Raw genomic sequence first — 18,906 nt, forward strand, 5'->3', positions numbered from 1 at the left:
CTCGGCGGACGCTCTTTTCAAAGATTCGATACAATATCGCTATAGCTATGTATAAAAGCAATTGTAGTCTCGCGCATAGCTCGAGCGATATCAGATGGATGTTAGTCAGCCAGTTTTTGCTATTAAAAATATAGATTTTCAGAAATGCCCTCTACAATTTTGAGTTTGAAATAAAAACATAATTTTCAGAATAAAAAGCTTTAATACTGATAAATTTTCAATTTCTATACATACATTACTACAATTAATCACAATATATTATACCAAATGAAATTATTACATATTAATTAAAGTTTGTGCCTGCACATTAGCAACCAATAAAACAGATCTTTGCTTTGCACATATCCATCTGCCATATTTTTTGGATGAAAATTGACTTTTAAATTAATTGTTAATTTATTGATTCAGTCCATTTTGATTAAAATTTAATATAGTTAATTTTAACTTAAAACCTAATCGTCATCTAAAACGATAACTTCATCGGAAGATATAGGCTTAGGTCTGAGTTCTTCAAATGCAAGTGATTTTTTCGGTTCGGGTCTCTTGCCGTGGACTAAAGGCTGCTTATGCGCAGAGGTTTTGGTAATCGTTAAGGAGGATGGTAATCGACTTATGGACGCGTTGATGTCTTTAGGCGCTGAAGGTATGCTCTTCTGACGCTCGGCCAATTTCTCCTGCAACGTTTTACCGGGACTAACTTGCTGATGCGGCATCGGTGGCTTGGAGTGGACAGGAGCATTAGTAGACGACGAACTGGACATATGCGCCTGAGGAGCTGAGCTTTGTGCACTAGTATGTGACGATTTCGCGCCAAACGGTGATAAATTAGAACTCATAGAGGCAGGTAAACTTGACAACACTGTTCCCATGCTGGGAGCTAACGGCGCCGACGCAGATTTCTGCAGGCTCGTTATAACAGGAGTCGGTGCAGCTTTAGTTACAGTTGTCGGTGCAGAGTAAGGTTTCGGTGGATTATTTTTCACGTGTGCCACGTTCCGACTAGTGGACGGCTGCTTCGGAGCTCGCTTCTGTTTCTTCTGAGGCTGCACATACGAAGAGAAGTTTTGACCCATGAATTGACGGTAGAACTCGGCTTGGAAAGAGTTTTGTAGCGAATTTTGAAGAGAGGATTGCAAACTGTTCTGGAGAGGATAACCGGCGAGTGCGCTGATGTAAGACAGGGATAGTTGCGAAAACACTGGATCGTTGAGCATCGGGACGTAGTTTTGAAACGCTGCCGCCATTTCGTGCGATGACATCTTGGGTAACCCAGAAGCGGAAGAAACACTCGGCGGCTTGGGGTCTACTTTAGGTTGCGAAGTCGTAACTGTCACCGTCTTCGAGGGCTCGACGACCGTAGCTTTGGTAGTTTGTTTCTTCTGGAGGCTCGCTTGAGTCGCTTGCTGCTTCAGATTGGAAACATATTTCAGACTGAGATCGACTAGATTCATGTTCTCCGTTAGAGGCTGCCTGCAGACTAATTTGTAAGCGTCCACGAGCAAATTAACGAGTTGCTTTGAATTCGGTTGTTTAACTACTTTGTAATAGGCTTTGTAAATGTCTAGCATGAAACATTTTAACGCTTCTCTCTCTACATTGTTGCTCTTTATGTCCGCTTGTTGGCTAAACTTTTGCAATTGCCCCTTGAGAGATTGGACACACAAAGAAAACGCTTGCGTCGCCAACTCCTGTCTATCGGAATCTTTTAGATACTTTTTATCGAGGTCTGGTGTCCTCTGCAGGTGTAAGCTCAGATCGAGCAAGGTTTTGTGGTCATCTATCTCTTTCAATATTTCCAAAGTGAGAAGGACAGAGCGATTCATATGAAACGCGAAACCTCCCGCTCTTTCCACCTCTTCGGCACGCAACAACCAAATATTATTAAAGAAATTAGAAGGCTTTCTTTCACTGAAAAGGCCAGTCATTTTTTTTCCAGTCCTCGAAGTGAAGGTGGATAGCATAAGGTCTCGGCATCGTTCGATGTCCTTTCCTTTTTTATAGTAGAAGTGGTAATGTGCAAGTCTGTAAAGAGCTTTATAGTGCGGCACGAAGCGGCTCGCGCAATCTTCGAGCGCGTCGAGGCACGCTGATACTATTTTCTTTATTTCTTCATCAGTCAAACTTTTCGAATCTTGAGAAGACTTGCTTGATGCATCGGTGTCTTTGCTGGAGTCACTGCTGCTGTCCGAGGAGGACTCGCTCGAGCTGGAGGAGTCCGAAGAAGACGTTGAAGAGGAGGAATTAGAAGTCTCTTGTTTTTTATCATCTTCATTCAGATTCGTTTGCGGCAAAGTAACCTCCTGCTTATCAATCTGTTCTTCTGTGGATTTGACAGCAGGCAAACGTGATTCTTTATCAGCGACAGCTTCTTGGTTATCATTCGTAGTGGTGGGGGCGATTTCTTTACCGTCGTTTATTGGAACTTCAGGTTGTTTTTGAGGTTCTTTATTCCCGGTACGTTCAGTATCATAGGAAGCCGATCGTCTAACTTTAGCGGCAGCAGATTCCAACTTGAGTCTTTTCGCTTCGCGGTTGTCCTCCTCGCCCGCGTCGCTAATGGAGCGTTTGAGTATGTTGGCAGCGTGAACGGCCGGAGACTCTTCCGCTTTCATTTCGCTTTCGGCAATGGAAACATTATCCTTCTTAGGTCTTCTCTTGTAAGGACCTTTCTCCCACTCATCTATACAATTCAAAAACACCTTTCCTACAGATGCAGGTATAGGCTTGTTCTCGTGTTGTTCGATATACTTGAGAATAGAAGCGTGTATTCTGTAGTGCAATTCGAGAACTTCTATTGACAGGTGAGATGGTGAGTTGTAATTTATTTTAGAAGGATATATAGCCCCAGCTTCTTGCAAATTTTTGACTCCTTGTAAATAAAAGTTAAGGTACACGGAGGGTGGTTTATTGCGTTTCTCAGCTACCTTGCCTAACATGTAGTATAATAACCAGGATTCCTCATTTGATTTGTCAGTATCACAACTATTATTGAGATCATCACGTAGCGTAATGAAGCATTTGTAGGTTAAGTCTAAAAGATCTTCCTTTTGCTTTTCGAAAGCTTGGAATTCTCCCAAATCAATCGATTCTGTGGCCTGTTTCAAGAGCCTCGAACAGAACGAATGTACACAATATACGAAATTGCCAAATTCTATCCACATGTAACGATACGAAGGATCTAATTCTAGTGAACGCTTAAAACATCTAATCGCCGTCTTGGCTGGGTCGAGAAAATCTTTCTCGTTATTTATATTTCTGTACAAATTCAAGGCCCTTTCTAAATTCGACGCTTTGGCTAACGATATCTGAGCCCAAGACTTAAATCGATCGTTATTCAGTAACACATCCAATGTGTTATACTTAATAGCCAATTTCGTGTCATTCTTTTTAAAATAATAATCGCCCAATAAAAAATAGATATCCTTCATCTTGTACGGCAACAACGGTGGCACTAACGGCGGTTTCTGTTCTATGCCTTTAATATATTTTTTCATTTCTGGCACATATTTTGAAGGGTCACATTCTGCTGGCAAAAGTGACAAAATACGGTGAAATAAGTTTTCTGTGTCTGAGGAAATCCCAGACACTTTTCCCTCCAGCGGCGGCAAATCTAGAGGTCTAAAGATTTCATATATCTGTTGAGCTCTTTTCCAATCTAACACTTGAGGTGTAACATTGTGGTCAACGAGATATTTATTCAATTTATTCTTCCTTCCCGGATGACCATAGAGACAAAATACACACTGTTCCAGATACTGGTTTATTTGCTCCAAAGCTTTTGACAGAGATGGCGATTGAAGGCGGGGAACAACGGTGTCAAGGATAAAATAAAGAAGTTTTCCATCCGACTTGCAACACCAGCTCCTCGCGCCCAACTGTTCATGAGCTATAAACAATACCATCAATGGATTTGGCACTTCATCACATGCTATCCTATCATTGTCTGAAAGAGATCTGCTCCTTCCTTGATCTTCTTCTCTCTGCAAAATATAGTGCATAATAATCCAAGGGGAGACTGTATCGAATGGCATCTCTGTTGCGTTCATTTCTACTTGATGCCCAATTATTCTTATTAGATCCTCAAGCCCTTGTCCTAGTTCATTCTGTGTAACTGTTTCTAAACATGACAATCCTTCTGTACTAAGAATGTGTTCCATACAACTCAAAACTTTGATGACAGTGAGGCTCCACTTCTCATAATCTGCAGAACCGGATGTAAGACGGAAGTAATGTTTCAGAGCTTCATGTAAACATATCAGAGACCATTTGAAACAACATTCAACTTTATCCAAAGCCCAGTATGCGTCCAATATTAGAGACAGTTGAACGGAGAAGTCTAAAGGCATATCTTCCTCTTTTTTTCTAGCAATTGTTTTGCAATGCTCAAAAGATTCAATGAGGATTGACAACACTTCCTCATAGCTACCTCGTCTGTACAAATCCATTACTGTTGATAACTTTTTGTTCCTCTCTAAAAACTTTATGTATTCTATAATTTCGTGTTCATTTACATCAGTTTTGAATGTAAAGTTTGGAATGTTCAGACTGTACATGTCGTGATGTTCTCCCATAGCATCAAATTCACTCAAAAGCTGGTACGAGCAATCTAAGGCAAGTTCTTCACGTCTATTTAGTATGTAAATATGTAATCTAAGCCAGAGGGACCGCAGAATCATTTCCAAACAATCCGTACTTGAGTATATGTGAGGTTTTAATGTTAAAATGATTTCTATAGACTCAATCACATTCAATTCATGCGTTGCTTTCTCTTCAAGACTCAAATTAATTTTTTCATTGACAGTGAATTCTTCAGCCAACATATTAACAGATGTGTAATGTAGTAAATCTTGTTTGTTATCATCTGTACATGCGGGAATATCAATGTGGTTGCTATAACATTTGGTGGCTTCTACAAAAACTTTCTGAAGTGCTTCAGGCCACTTTGATTTCCATTTCCCAGCCAGAATACTCAGAAACTCTTTTAACAAATCAATTATATCTCTTTGGTTCTCTGTATATTTATCAACAAATGACTTCACTTCATTTTGTTCACTTTCAGTACCAAAATATACTGTATCATCACCAAGTTTTTCTGATTCTTTCTCTTCGAATAATTTATCTGTATTTAATATTTCAGAAGAGTTTTCCTTTGCTTGCATTTCTTTTTTAGTTGCTACTTCTGGGACTAATGCGATTGGCACCATTCTACGTAACATTTCATATATATTGTCATCATCATCCGGTTTCTTTCGAAGAGGCTTTCGTTCATACCATCCCCACATCTTGAGGTTATTTAGGGGATTCCCTCTACGCCTCGCTGGCGCTTTTTTCTGTATTTTACTATCTGGAACATTCTCTGTTGTAGGTTCTAATGTTATCTCAATACATTCAACTTTTTCACTGTCTGTTGCTTTGTCTTTGTCGGACAAGTCATTATTCTCATTCTCGGAGCCTGTTTCTGTTACTTTTTCATTATCTGTGATATTGTCTTCCGCTTTATTGTCATCTGACTCTTGTTCTTCACATACTTCCATTTTTTCTTCTTCATTCCCATTTTCAGTTGAGATCTCTACAAAGCATGCATGGCTGTAACAATGCTCAGTGATGTAATGGTGCAAGTGAACTAAAGACTCGCCAACAGATTGCCATGACATTCGTGATATTGGTTTCTTTAATTTGAGTTTGGGAACAATATACTTAAATGTTTCAGCTTTCTGCTGTTCTATGTACACTTTATGGATTATTTCAGCTTCTTTGAGCAGTGTCTCAGCTTTTTCTTCATCTATAACATCATCACCTTCTGGGTTCCATTTATAAATTGGGTTAATACATTCCATATATTCCTGCATGTGACTGTAAAGCTTATAAATATGTTTTCTATACACTAAGCCCCTCATGTAACCAGGATCAAGTTGCAATGCATCGTGAATAGCGGCAAGACACTGCTCTTTATAATTTAAACCGAGCAAAATGATTATCAACTTGTCGAGACATGGCCAATGACGAGGGTTACGTTCTACACCTTTTTGAAATGCGTAGAGAGCAGTCTCATAGTGTTTAGCTTTTAAGCAGACAGTGCCAAAACGATGCCAGAGTGTTATATCGGTATCATCTAGTTCAGCGGCAGAGTTATACGCCTCGATTGCACCTTCGATGTCGCCCGCTGTAGTTAATAGAGAAGCCAAGTTTTTATAGCAAAGATACTTCAAATTGAACAAAGGCCCTGATACCTTCTCACCAGGACCTGGTTTCTTGATGTCGTACAACAGTTCCGTGTCCAAAAGATCCTTTAAAAGCTGCGTAGCTTCAATGAGATTCCCTTTTCGCTGCAAATCCAAAGCTTTAGTGTACTGCTGCAATGCGATCTGCTCTAACGCTTCCCGCGATACTTCCACCTCTGAATCACTCTCATCCTCAGATTCATCATTCAAAGCTGATAATTTAATCATTTCGCGTAATTATTCTTGAGTTAGTATAAAAAATATAACGCCTTACGCCGGATTCTAACAATAATAAACATAAACCACCATTTTGCAAGAAACCATAGACTAATTCCTAATTTGTTATTCGATTTTGACCTTTTTTGACATACGTGCCTATGGCACAAGGTGGTATCGGATCTAAGAATCGGGTGCAGTGCACAAACGTTGTTACGGCATATTTAAAAAAATCTAAGACTACTCACCTACTCACTTCATCTGTCAATTACATTTGACAACGACATTTACGATTGTAAATCGATTGAGGTAATGAGGTTATGTGATTCTGTGGTTAAATGTATATTTACTAGAAAAAGAGCATAAAACTTATTAAAACAATAAATATAGCTAAAACGATGAACTTCAAACATTTTATCCTAAAACGACCCTGTCCATTATTCACACAAATCGCTGAAGCCCACCGAAAACCGAGATGGTTACCTGTTGCGAAGAGCAAGATTTATCGCATACCAAAACGCCCTGTAATCACCGAGGAAGAGCGTTTGGAACTGTTACGTATAAACAACAATTATAAAACACAAATGCGTGCAATAAGGCGTTTTTACCACGAGGAAATGATAAAGGAAAAGTCCTCACTTGAGAGTGCAAGTTCCGAGATGTCACAACGGTTGGAAGCCGACGACTGGGAAAAGTGTGTTCAGTTAAACGAACAATGGAACATTCAGGTAAAATAATTGAGTTAGATGTAATAATTGAAGCTTTAATAGCTTCGCAAAGCTTAGCCCATCCTCCTTTGCAAGTTGTGATTGTCACTTTGCTACTATCGCAATTGTTGTGATTGGATTATTATTGACTAGAATCTAGATGATGCCCGCGATTTCGTCTGCATGGACTTAGGTCTTTTTAAATCCTGTGGGAACTCTTATGATTTTCCGATATAAAAAGAGGCCTATGTCAGTCTCCAGGTCTTTAGCTATACTTGTGTCATTGTTCATTTCTGTCATCAAACAGGTTATTCAAGGTCTGTTAATTTTGTAGCTGCCATGCTAATATCTTTTGAACTTGTTGTGCTTTTCCAGTCTTTACTTTTGTTGGCCTGACTATATTGGCCTACTATATATTATAACATGCTGTAAATGCCTTATGCTTGATTTACACTTTGTAACAACTGCAGATGAGGTGATCAGTGAAAGTTATTGTTATTTTCAGGTTGCTGCAGAGAGAGAAGAGAGGAGAAAGGCAGAGTTAGCAGCTATGGAGGAGTATGCTTTGAGGAGAATGGAAGCCAAAGACACTGAATTGAGGGATAGAATTGCAAAAGCATCAGAGAAGATTAAGGAGCAAAAGGTACCATATTCTTAGGAATCTTTGTTATTTTAACTTAAAGCCTTTGTATTCTAACAATAGTAAAATTTTACATGAATTATTTATTAATAATTTTACAATAATACTAAATAATAATTATTATTTATTATTATTAGCCCGAACTGTCCCAATGTTGGGCAAAGGCCTCCCCTTCTTTCTTCCACCTGTCTCTGTCTATAGAAATTTGAGGCCAGGCCGACATGTAGGCATCGAGTTCGTCTCGCCAGCGACGCCTCGGCCTGCCTCGACGTCTTTTAAAATTTTGTGGCATCCACTGTGTTGTGGTCTTTGCCCACAGTTCATCGGACATGCGCAAATAATAATTAATGTGAAATTAATTTAATTTACTGTAATTGAGGATTAGCTACTGAGAATAATCAAAACTTTCACTTTTAATTTTTATCCAACTGATAAAAGAGTTAAAAATCTGACACATCTGACAAAAGTCAGGATGTCTTCTCCTCTCTCCACTTTAAATTTTTGCATTTAAAAAAAAAACATAGTTTCTGACTCATCCTCTTCAAATGTTGTATAGAAGTGACTTTGCAGAAGTCCATGATATACAAGGAACCAAAAGCTTAATTTGCTATAATCTGCTGAAACAGACAAATATGCATGTTGCGCCATACAGATGTCTATTTCAACGGATTATAGCAAATTAAGCTTTTGGTTTCTTGTATATCCTCCTCAAAAAATAATAAGTTTATTAGATAAATAGTTCTTATTTTTTACTTGATCATCTTAGTCATGGTGATTTAGTTTTATGGAAATCCCACGAGAACTCTAATTTTTTGGCATAAAAAGTAGCTTTTCAGGTCTTTAACTAAGACCAATAACCATGAAAAAAAAAATCACGTTGATACATGATTTTTTTGTGGACATAGGCTATTGCAGTATGATTGAAGGAGTACCCAATAAATAAACACTTTCGTATTTTTAACATTAGTGGTGATTTTACTTTTGACGTGACAACGTCTTATAATTCGATAGAGCCGGCTGCACGCACGAAAAAACATGACTCATGCGGCGTTACCTCGCTCTGAGGCGTTCCATGTAAGGCTTGAAGTGCAAGCGAGAGCGCGGAACGAGCGACAAAGAAGCACAATCGGCCTTTGTTGTCACGTTCAACTATCGTCAGTAAACCGACTTTACAGACAACCAATTTTTTACAGAGAATTTGTTAGGAGTATAACATCCTATATTTTGGATTTTTACTGAACCCATTTTTAAAAAAATCATGTCTTTTACAGGAACTAAGTTCAACATTCATAACACCAGAGACTCTAGAAGCGGCCATAGATCACGCGTTAGCCAATCCAGTGGATTACAACTACGCCATAGACCTACGCGGCAATCGCTTCACGGGAAGAGACACACCTGTTAAATATGAGAAGAATACTGAAAAGGCTAGCGTTTAGTGATCATGTGTTAACTGTTAGTTTATAAATTGTTTAGGAAATAAATTGTATATTATATTATGTTATTAGCTGTTTTATTTTATATACTAGTAGGTACCCTAATATTTCTAAATCAAGACACATAGTAAAAATATTTCAGTATGTAGAAGATTTATTTATTATTCTGGGATATAAACTTCTTAGAATAATAAACAGAATCTTGAATTGAATAATTTCTATAAATTCGAGATTTTAAAGGGATTGTAACGTGTACCTTAGCGGTCCCGTTACATCCCTTATTTAGATCGCATATTTTTTTATTAACATAACCTGAAATCTGTTTGTAGACCTTTTATACGTCATATGTCAGTGTCCCAAACTTCACCATGACGTTTCAAAGGCGTGACGTTTGGGAATGTAATTGAACGATCTGTCAAACCTTCTTTCATATTGGAAAAAAAAACTAGTAACATTTTTGACAGCTCGTTTACCAAATGAAGTTGGCATCTTTCGGTGGCCATTTTGAAGCTTCACTTTTTCTTCCTACATAGACACGCAAACATTTGCTCGTAAATTATTAATTTTTAAAAATGTGAAAGTTAAACTAAATAAGTATAATACATATTTATGGGCCAGAGGGCTATAGAGTGGTAGGACACGGCGCTTTTAGCGGTAAGTGTTCATTTTTCTACCCAATCTCGCCATTAGAACATTGAATTTTCCAACAAGAAAATGGATGAAAATTTTAACCTAACATTTTCCTTGTTACAGCCGTTGATCCTAGATTGTTATCATTAACGCCTCATTTGATCATTTATCATGGGGATTTTCCCGTAAATTTCATTTTTGGATCGTAAATGTTACGTGTTATATCGGATTCCATCCCGGAATTGGTGTGATGGAATGCAGTTTTCGGCCTGTGGAATTAGTTAGATATTCGACATGTGCCTAGCTTATTCTCTATTTTAACAAATTTTGTGATAATTTGGACTTTATTTTTTTATAACCTAGTGTGTGGCCATGTGGCCCAGGTACTATAAGTTTGTTTATTTTTGATAATTGTATAAAATATATAAAAAATTAAGACAAGTGACAATTGGCTCATTGTATCTATATATAAGACATATAAAATTAAGACAAGAACAAAGGGGCGGTACCTATTATAAATTGTCATATTTTTTTTCCCTCTTTAATAAATAAAATTTTGTATAAAACTTTAGAAATTTAATAAATTAATTTTTAATAATAAATTTTAAATTCTTTGATTTTTATTCACCAATATTTGGCGTCCCGGAATAGAGAGCACGGCTAGGTGGACCGAATCTCTGACTTGCGATTAAAAGTCCATGCCTCGGCAAGTCTATCCGTGGAGATTTCTATCCAGCTGGCTGGCGCCCGAAGGTTTTCCCTATATCCATTCTATATATATATATTTTGTCAGCTGGAAGCAAAAGGATTTAATTTTATTGTATTGTTTTTTTTTATTTTATTTTTTTAAATTTTTCACCTATTGGGTGGTGAAAAATTTTCTAAGTTACAGGATATAACTCTTCTGCCACTAACCATGACCGTAAAAGGACATTTTGTGGAATATTATCCCCTCACAATGACTTGTGAGAGGATAATTAATAAATAAGATTGGAGAAAATAAAACGAATTTTTACTATGAAGTTTACTGTCCCTTCAGCTATCTTTTTCATACAGCTGTCCATTATCCTTAGTCTCCAGCAGTTAGTGGAAATAAAAACTCATTTTCATTACAAATAACAATTTATTGCCTTTTCAAACGGTCATAAGTTTTAACCACCAATCAAGAGAAGTTTTACTCTTGTTTACAGATGTCCGTTGTCTCCACAAAGGGATGTTCTGGAGTGTGTCTCATAAAAAGAACATCTACAAGGGGATGTCCCATAAAAAGGGCATATCCTATAAGAACATCTGTATCATGTCCTATAAAAAGCACGTCCTATAAAAAGGCCATGTCCGCTCAAAGGGACATGTTGTGGAACATGTCCCGCCAGTGCGGCGTGACGTTGAGCTTGTGCGTGAGCGCGCCGAGGGACACCATGCACGCGGAGCGCGACGCGTCGTCCGCGGCCACCGACACCACCTCCTGGTGGAACGACGCTTTGGTGCCCGCGCACACCTGAAATAACAAAAATAGCGCTCTCAAAAGTTAAATAATAATTTTTATGTTAGTGTTTTTGACGTATACTTTAAGGACTAAATAATTGTTGGAATATCAAAAATTGGGAAACCGGCAGGAACCAAACCTACTTTTTCTGGGTTCGCGCCCGACGCTCTGACCGCTAAGCCACGGTATCACTTGTACTGCAACGACTGTATATACTACCATCTAGTGACGACAATGCACTTTTTTATAATAACAAACCTATTTCTCAGGCATCCTCACGATGTTTTCCTTTATGTTGTAAGTGATACTCAATTAGGTAATTAAAACGCACAACTCCAAAGTACGTGGCCGGGATCAAACCCCAGACCTAGCTAGACAGACTAACCCACTACACTGTTACCGCTTATGCAGTTGCTAAATTAAATATAGTATGTAATCATTAAATATTAAAAAAAAATTAAAAATATAAGTTGAAAAAACTGTGAGTGTGATTGCACTTTTAAACTGTACCTCAAAAATAGTGTCTCCTAAAGCGAGTGTGACACGGCCTGATCGGTGCACGCGTAGCTTTCCAATCTTGCCTTCTTCCAAGTCGGCCAGGCGACATCTGTTGTCCACCTGCTACAGAACGAACGTTATTGAAACGCAGCATCGTATTGATACGCTAAATCGCTTGAGAGCACTTTTCCAAATCATCATCGTCAACCGATATACGCTGGCTGTATGTCTGTCTAGTGGAAGGCTACGGCTGTAGCTAGTTACCACCTTACCGGCAAAGCCGTGCCGCCTAGCGTTTTGGCGTTCCGGTACGTTGCAGTGTAAATACTGATATGGAGTATGAGTTTAATAAAACTGCCATGCCACTAACAAGTTAGCTCACTACCACCTACAACCTGGTAGTAAGTGATGATGGAGTCTACTGCATGTTTTAAAATCAATCAATCTTGTAGGGCCGAGGATTTTTGTCAGCCTTAGCACTGACTACAATCTATTTGAGCAGTAAATTTCAAACACTAGTCTGTTTTTTTTATCTAGTGTTTGGATCTTCAAAGTGTGCTGCAAAATGTTCACTTTTCATTAAGTCTATATACAAATAAAATGAAAAAATAAAATAATGAGTGCGCTGGGCAAGCATGTTGGTCATCACAGGGTTAGTATCTATAAGGAACTATGAAGTATTCTGTACTTACGGGTTTATCCCCTCCACCCTCCTCCGCGGAAGTGGAGGGGCGCGCGTCGTCTCCACCGCCACCGCGTCCCGGCAGCGTGTCCGCTAGCTGGAAATATCATCATGATCAACCCATTGCCGGCCAACTACTGAGCACAGGTCTCTTCTCAGAGTGAGAAGGGTTTAGGCCATAGTTTGCCACGCTGGCCCAGTGCGGATTAGCAGACTTCACAAATCTTTGAGAACATGGAGAACTCTCAGGCATGCAGGTTTCCTCACGATGTTTTCCTTCACCGTTAAGCAAGTGATATTTAATTGCTTAAAACGCACATAACTGAAAAGATGATCGAACCCACGACTTCCGATTAGGAGCCGGACGTTCTAACCACTAGGCTATCACAGCTTCTTGTAAATATAATACAATACAAAACAATCAAGATTTCAATGTTTTTAGGGTTCCGTACCTCAAAAAAGAAAAAGAAATCCTTATAGGATCACTTCGTTGCCTGTCTGTGGTGTCTGTCAAGAAAAGGGAATCAAAATCTATAGGGTACTTCCCATTGACCTAGAATTATGAAATTTGGCAGGTAATAATGTCTTGTAGCACAAGTGAAGGACAAAATTCGAAAACCGTGAATTTGTGGTCACATAATTTTATCTTCATATATGAACAAATATACTAGCCAAATTGCACCTTAGGCTGCATCATCACTTGCTAGCAGGTCTGATTTCAGCCAAGCGCTAGTCCGTATTTTTTTTTAAAAAAGAGATCTAATTAGTTGTTACCTGCAGTAGTATGAGAGCTGGTTTGTCGCTGCGCAACAAATCTGCAACATTGTTCTCCTCAAACACTTCCTTGACATCTACCAACGGTGGTTTTGGATGAACATTTGTAACTGAAAACAACGCATAATACAATGATCCTAGTATAATGATCATCATGGCCGCCATATAGCCTTGATAGCTCAACGGTTGAGGAGCGGACTAAATTCCGAAAGGTCGGCGGTTCAAACCTCACCCATTGCACTATTGTCATACCTACTTCTAGCATAAGCTTTACGCTTAATTGGAGGGGAAAGGGGAATATTAGTCAACATAATAAACTTGGCTTTTACTCTTTTTTTTTTTAAAGCCACAAGAGCCGCAAGAAATCGCATTTGTCAGTACTGGAAATGCGAATACCATAACGTCAGTACAATTTCATTAAATAATATTAAATTTTTCAAACAAAATATTCACGAAATTCAAGGACCCTGAAATATAAATGTCAGGGAGTTTTCTGGCGGAGAAAAATGTCCGTAGAAAGCATAGCTAATAGCCTATAGAAAGAGTCGGTTGCATCTAACACGCAGTAGCGTCGCGTCGACTTTTGCAGTTTGCAGATATCATTACAACGTCAAAGGTCATTCGCATTTTTAGTATTGAATAATGAGTTGGACTCCTTGCTAGGTTCTCGTGGTCCACAACCACCTTAATGCCGACAGCCGTATATTGTTATCAGAATTTTTTGTCAGAAAAGTTTCTGTCTGAAGAAATTATAATGGCGGCACCACATGCTTGCGACAAACAACATACAGCAAGCATCGGCAAACACCACAGAGTACTTTTTATACATAGACTTGCAGCCAATCGGATAGAACGAAAAGCGCTCCCAAGCGTTAGAAAGCATACGCAGACACCCACACGATTGCCAGTACCTGTTGTTTGCTGTATATTGCAAGCATGTGGCGCCACCATAACAACTGCAACAAAACATTATAATACCTAGTTAGTCTATAATTTATTTTCCATGAAAAGCAAAATAGGCTCAAAAGGGCTAGAGCCCAGATCGTAAAACCAGTTAAAAAAAAGAAAAGCAAAATATAGAACCATAGAGATAGTATATATAGAACTGTCCGACACGACAACGTGTCGGAAGCTCAACGGCAGTAAGCGATCTGTATGTTTATCTGTTGCACCACTGCCGCCGCAACGAAACTGTTCGTCTGGCGTTAACGTGATGCGCTTCAATCACGACCATCCATTAATTATTATGTCACACTATATTAAGAATGTACGTATGTATCTTGTAGTAGAAAATATATGGCAAGGATTAATGTGACAAAGAGGAAATGAAAATATATGGCAAGGATTAATGTGACAAAGAGGAAATGAAAATATATGGCAAGGATTAATGTGACAAAGAGGAAATGAAAATATATGGCAAGGATTAATGTGACAAAGATGAAATGAAAATATATGGCAAGGATTAATGTGACAAAGATGAAATGAAAATATATGCCAAGGATTAATGTGACAAAGAGGAAATGAAAATATATGGCAAGGATTAATGTGACAAAGATGAAATGAAAATATATGCCAAGGATTAATGTGACAAAGAGGAAATGAAAATATATGGCAAGGATTAATGTGACAAAGATGAAATGAAAATATATGCCAAGGATTAATGTGACAAAGAGGAAATGAAAATATATGGCAAGGATTAATGTGACAAAGATGAAATGAAAATATATGCCAAGGATTAATGTGACAAAGAGGAAATGAAAATATATGGCAAGGATTAATGTGACAAAGATGAAATGAAAATATATTGCAAGACAAAATGAAAAAGATTATTTAGATGAGTGTGACATAATCATTGGATGGTCGAGTATGAAATCGCTCTTACGGTCCGCGTCGTCAGCAGGCTCCTGTTTGACAACCACCTCCTGTTTAACCTTGACCCCCGACTTTACGTTCGACAACCCTATAAACAATAATTTCATAGCAATACTTTTTTCAAATCTTGTGTGATGTGCCAGATTATCACTACTACCACTTCTTGGCTGCATTTTAAGGAATTAAAATATCACTTACTTTAAGAAAAACACAGTAAACCTGCATGCTCGAGAGTTCTCCATAATGATCTCAAAAGTGTGTGAAATCTGTCAATACCCACTTGGTAAAGAAAACTTTTCAGAGAGGAGGACCTGTTCTGAGAAGAGACCCATGCTCTAGTGGGTTAGCGACGGATTTCTGATAATGATGATGATATATTTTCTACCAATTATATCTTCAAAACAACAGTGAATAGGCATCTTCTAAGCAAATGCCATCTTAGGCGTCATCACTTTCCTTCAGGTGTGATTGTGGTTAAGCCTAGAGTGAGTAAGAAAATATATATATACCTCCATTATCCATAGGCAGTTTAACAGGTGCTTCAATGTCTAAGATAGTCTTAAAGTCCTCACTCGCATCTTCATATGAGGTGGAGTCGCCAAATGCTGCCTTGATCTTTTGCTCTTCTAACTCTTTGTCTATCTATGAAGATGAATACTAATAATTTAATAATTTAATAATAATGTAACAATAAAATTAATCTTAATTTATAATGATTATAATTGTCGTAGATAATAATTTAATGATTGTAAATTGCGATGCCCTAACAGGGCGTCATGTAACTGTACGTTATATAGTTATTAGTACATGACAGCAATGAAATAAATAAATAAAAATAAATATAATATGTAATATGACTTTTATGAACTAGTGAACATTGAACCACAATGTCTGTGTGAACTAGTGAACAAAAATGAATTTTAAACAACTATTAATATGTGAACTAGTGAATATAAATTAATATTAAACAAGAACTAATACGTGAACATGTGAAGAAGTGAACAAAAAGCAATTTGTGAAGAAGTAAAAAAAAGAATATAAATTATTCAATGAAAACGCAAAATATTGTTTTCAAAATTAGTAGACGCTGTTATATGTTTTGAATGTAAGCAAGAAAATTCTTAACCAACCAAACACACTCCAGTATGACTAATTTTTTTATTTATTTACAGACTAGCGTTCATCCAGCCTAGCCAGCAGGTCTGACAACAAGATGGAGCGAGCTTGCTGGTATATAATAGTACCTATTCACTCTTGACTTGAAGATACCTATATTTTGGAAGTGAAAACTGATGCTGAAAAGGTGTTCTAGATCCTAGCGGTTCGAAAATAATAATCGTATATTATGTAATATTCACATACCTTTATAACATCTTTCACTCTTATAGTTGGTCGTTGCAGCGTGGGAGTGCCTTCAGATTCTCTACCATATGAGACTCGACTGCTTGTATGCCTTTCTGCGCTGCCCAGACCTGAAGAGTTACAATTTAGGTCATGATCATCCTATAGCTGGCTCACTACTGAGCACAGGTCTCCTCTCAGAGAGATGATGAATGGTATTAATTTATTTTTATTAAATATCACAATTACCAATTTGGTTAGTGGTAATGTAGAACTTCTCACTATGTAATATCCCTTATCCATACTTAGGCTCAATGTACATAGCCACGGAACGGAATGGAACAGAATTTTTGTAACAAAATTGTATAGTGATTAGTGAGTAGACTTGCAACGAATAGTATATTCGGCAGTATACCGAATACCGAATATTCGGCGAGGCCCCTGACCGAATAGCCGAATATAAGGCAAAAGTATTCGGCTGGATTTTTTTATTAAATTGGATTAAATTCGGACCTGTTTTATGTACCAATGACTACTTAATAAATGATTATAAAAGAAATGAGAACCTTACCCTTCTAAATTCTGATTACCACAATAATTCAAATACATAGAATCCTCCATTTTTCCAATTCAGAAGATGATTATGTACCTGTGTTATGCACCAATGACTACTTAAATGATTATAACAGAAATGAATATATACGTAATCAATCGATTTTAATTTTTCATTTTACCAATTATTTCTCTATGACAAAATATATTATTTAAGTATTCGGTATTCGGCCGAATAATATGTAGATATTCAGTATCCGGCCGAATATAATAAAAGCAGCCGAATAGGCCGAATTCTGAATATTCGTTGCAAGTCTAATAATGAGTTTTATATCAACTGTGCAATTCTCGCAAAATTGATGCTTCCATTCCATTCCGCAGCAACGTGAATTGAGCTTTACAGGTCTCAGACAGTTTAGAGGTTTCAGAGTACAAACGATAAAACTACAATGGTGTTATTTAACAGGAATATTGTTTTTATTGTTTTACCTTCAGAGAAAACGCCGGTGGATTTGATAATTTTGGGGCCATTTTTAAAGTTCCTATTCTTGTCATTTTTCAGATCCTTTCTATGTCTGTCATCCCTATTTTGATCTCGGGAGCTTGCAGTGGAAGGCCTGAAACATTTAATAACAAAAACCATCAGATGTAAATCGGACTCGCACACAAAGGATTCCATACTATCGTACATGATCAATGATTATGTACTTTTTAATTTTTTTGAACCCTTTATTATTTGTTGTTATAGTGATAATAGAAATTCACTCTGAAAATTTCAACCATCTTTTTTACAGTTCATGAGATACTGCTGACAGATGGACAGACAGACAGCGGAGGCTTATTAATAGGATCCGTTGGCACCCTTCAGATATGAAACCCTAATAACTACTCAAATGCAAAAAATAATTTTGGAAAAAGTAAAAGTAGTTTTATAAATACTTACTATTGTTAAGATTCAATTTGTTGATATAATTACCATTAGAGGGGTACATACTCATCTGATCTGAATCCGTAAAAACGGACTGAATTCCGATATTGCTGATACACTCTGATTCGAGGTACCTAATATACGAAAGCGTTCGTACAAACAGTACTAACTACTACCGAATTGGAGACTCTGATGATGGGAAGGAATTGGATGACGGAAGTTGGATGTAGTGTGTAAACTACCATACAAATAGTTCTAGACTACTCTGGAATGTGTTTTCAAGGATTCGGATCGGATGCAGTACGTAACCGGCCTTATAGAAACGAGAGATGTATGGACTAGAGTAGTGGCAGCACATATCGGTTAATTAATTGTGATTGTTAAACAGCGTTGACCAAAGTCAGTACCTAACTGGATAGATGGCCGAATTTGGAGTGATGATTTTGAAGCATTCATGCCTCGGAGCATTTTAAGCCACTAGTCTCAGTTACTACTACTAACATATTATTTTACCTACTTTATTTGCTTACTTACCCTTTATTTTTATTTCTAGCGACATTTAAGTTTGGCGTAAATATTTTCCTGTTGGGTTTCATCCCACCAAGTGAGAGGTCCCTGGGAGGTTTGAGCGATGCTAATCTCTGTAGAGGGTCGGTTCCCAGGCCGTTCGTATTGGATTTTTCTCCCAAATTAGACATTTCTGAATTAAATCGCAAAATAAATATACACAGTTATTACACACAACCATGAAACAACACGATTTACACGTAGTAAAATATTGTTAAGTATATTATTTGATAATTCGTTTGAATTTTTTAATTTTGTATATTTTTATTTTATTTTTCAATTAATGTAAACACGTTCATGTGAACAGCTGATTTTATTTGACAATGTATTGACAATCAAATCAACAATGACTGAAA

General features: G+C 37.5%; 3 protein-coding genes across 5 annotated transcripts; 1 reads left to right on the forward strand and 2 right to left on the reverse strand.

Annotated features, from left to right (window-relative positions):
* Positions 1-184: 184 nt before the first annotated feature.
* LOC123877011 (calcineurin-binding protein cabin-1-like) lies at positions 185-6,539 on the reverse strand. Its single transcript, XM_045923491.1, has one exon. It carries the CDS (start codon positions 6,447-6,449, stop codon positions 453-455), a length of 5,997 nt encoding a protein of 1,998 aa, XP_045779447.1. The 5' UTR covers positions 6,450-6,539; the 3' UTR covers positions 185-452.
* A 178-nt stretch (positions 6,540-6,717) lies between these two features.
* LOC123877039 (probable 28S ribosomal protein S26, mitochondrial) lies at positions 6,718-9,285 on the forward strand. Its single transcript, XM_045923550.1, has 3 exons — positions 6,718-7,165; positions 7,650-7,787; positions 9,056-9,285. The coding sequence occupies exons 1-3, from the start codon at positions 6,836-6,838 to the stop codon at positions 9,221-9,223; spliced, it is 636 nt and encodes a 211-aa protein (XP_045779506.1). The 5' UTR covers positions 6,718-6,835; the 3' UTR covers positions 9,224-9,285.
* Positions 9,286-10,957: 1,672 nt separating this feature from the next.
* Positions 10,958-18,882, reverse strand: LOC123877033 (DNA-directed RNA polymerase III subunit RPC4). 3 transcript variants are annotated; one of them, XM_045923540.1, is made up of 9 exons: positions 18,518-18,882; positions 17,545-17,672; positions 16,525-16,634; positions 15,672-15,804; positions 15,173-15,250; positions 13,291-13,400; positions 12,527-12,613; positions 11,847-11,954; positions 10,959-11,348 (listed from the first exon to the last, which is right to left on the reverse strand). In XM_045923540.1, the coding sequence occupies exons 1-9, from the start codon at positions 18,679-18,681 to the stop codon at positions 11,190-11,192; spliced, it is 1,077 nt and encodes a 358-aa protein (XP_045779496.1). In that variant the 5' UTR covers positions 18,682-18,882; the 3' UTR covers positions 10,959-11,189. The 3 variants fall into 3 exon arrangements, with proteins under 3 accessions (XP_045779498.1, XP_045779496.1, XP_045779495.1); XM_045923539.1 differs by having other exon boundaries at positions 11,847-11,957; XM_045923542.1 differs by lacking the exon at positions 15,173-15,250 and having other exon boundaries at positions 10,958-11,348; positions 11,847-11,957.
* Positions 18,883-18,906: the final 24 nt, after the last annotated feature.

The sequence above is a fragment of the Maniola jurtina genome, chromosome 22 (assembly GCF_905333055.1).
Source record: "Maniola jurtina chromosome 22, ilManJurt1.1, whole genome shotgun sequence".
Classification (NCBI taxonomy): domain Eukaryota; kingdom Metazoa; phylum Arthropoda; class Insecta; order Lepidoptera; family Nymphalidae; genus Maniola; species Maniola jurtina.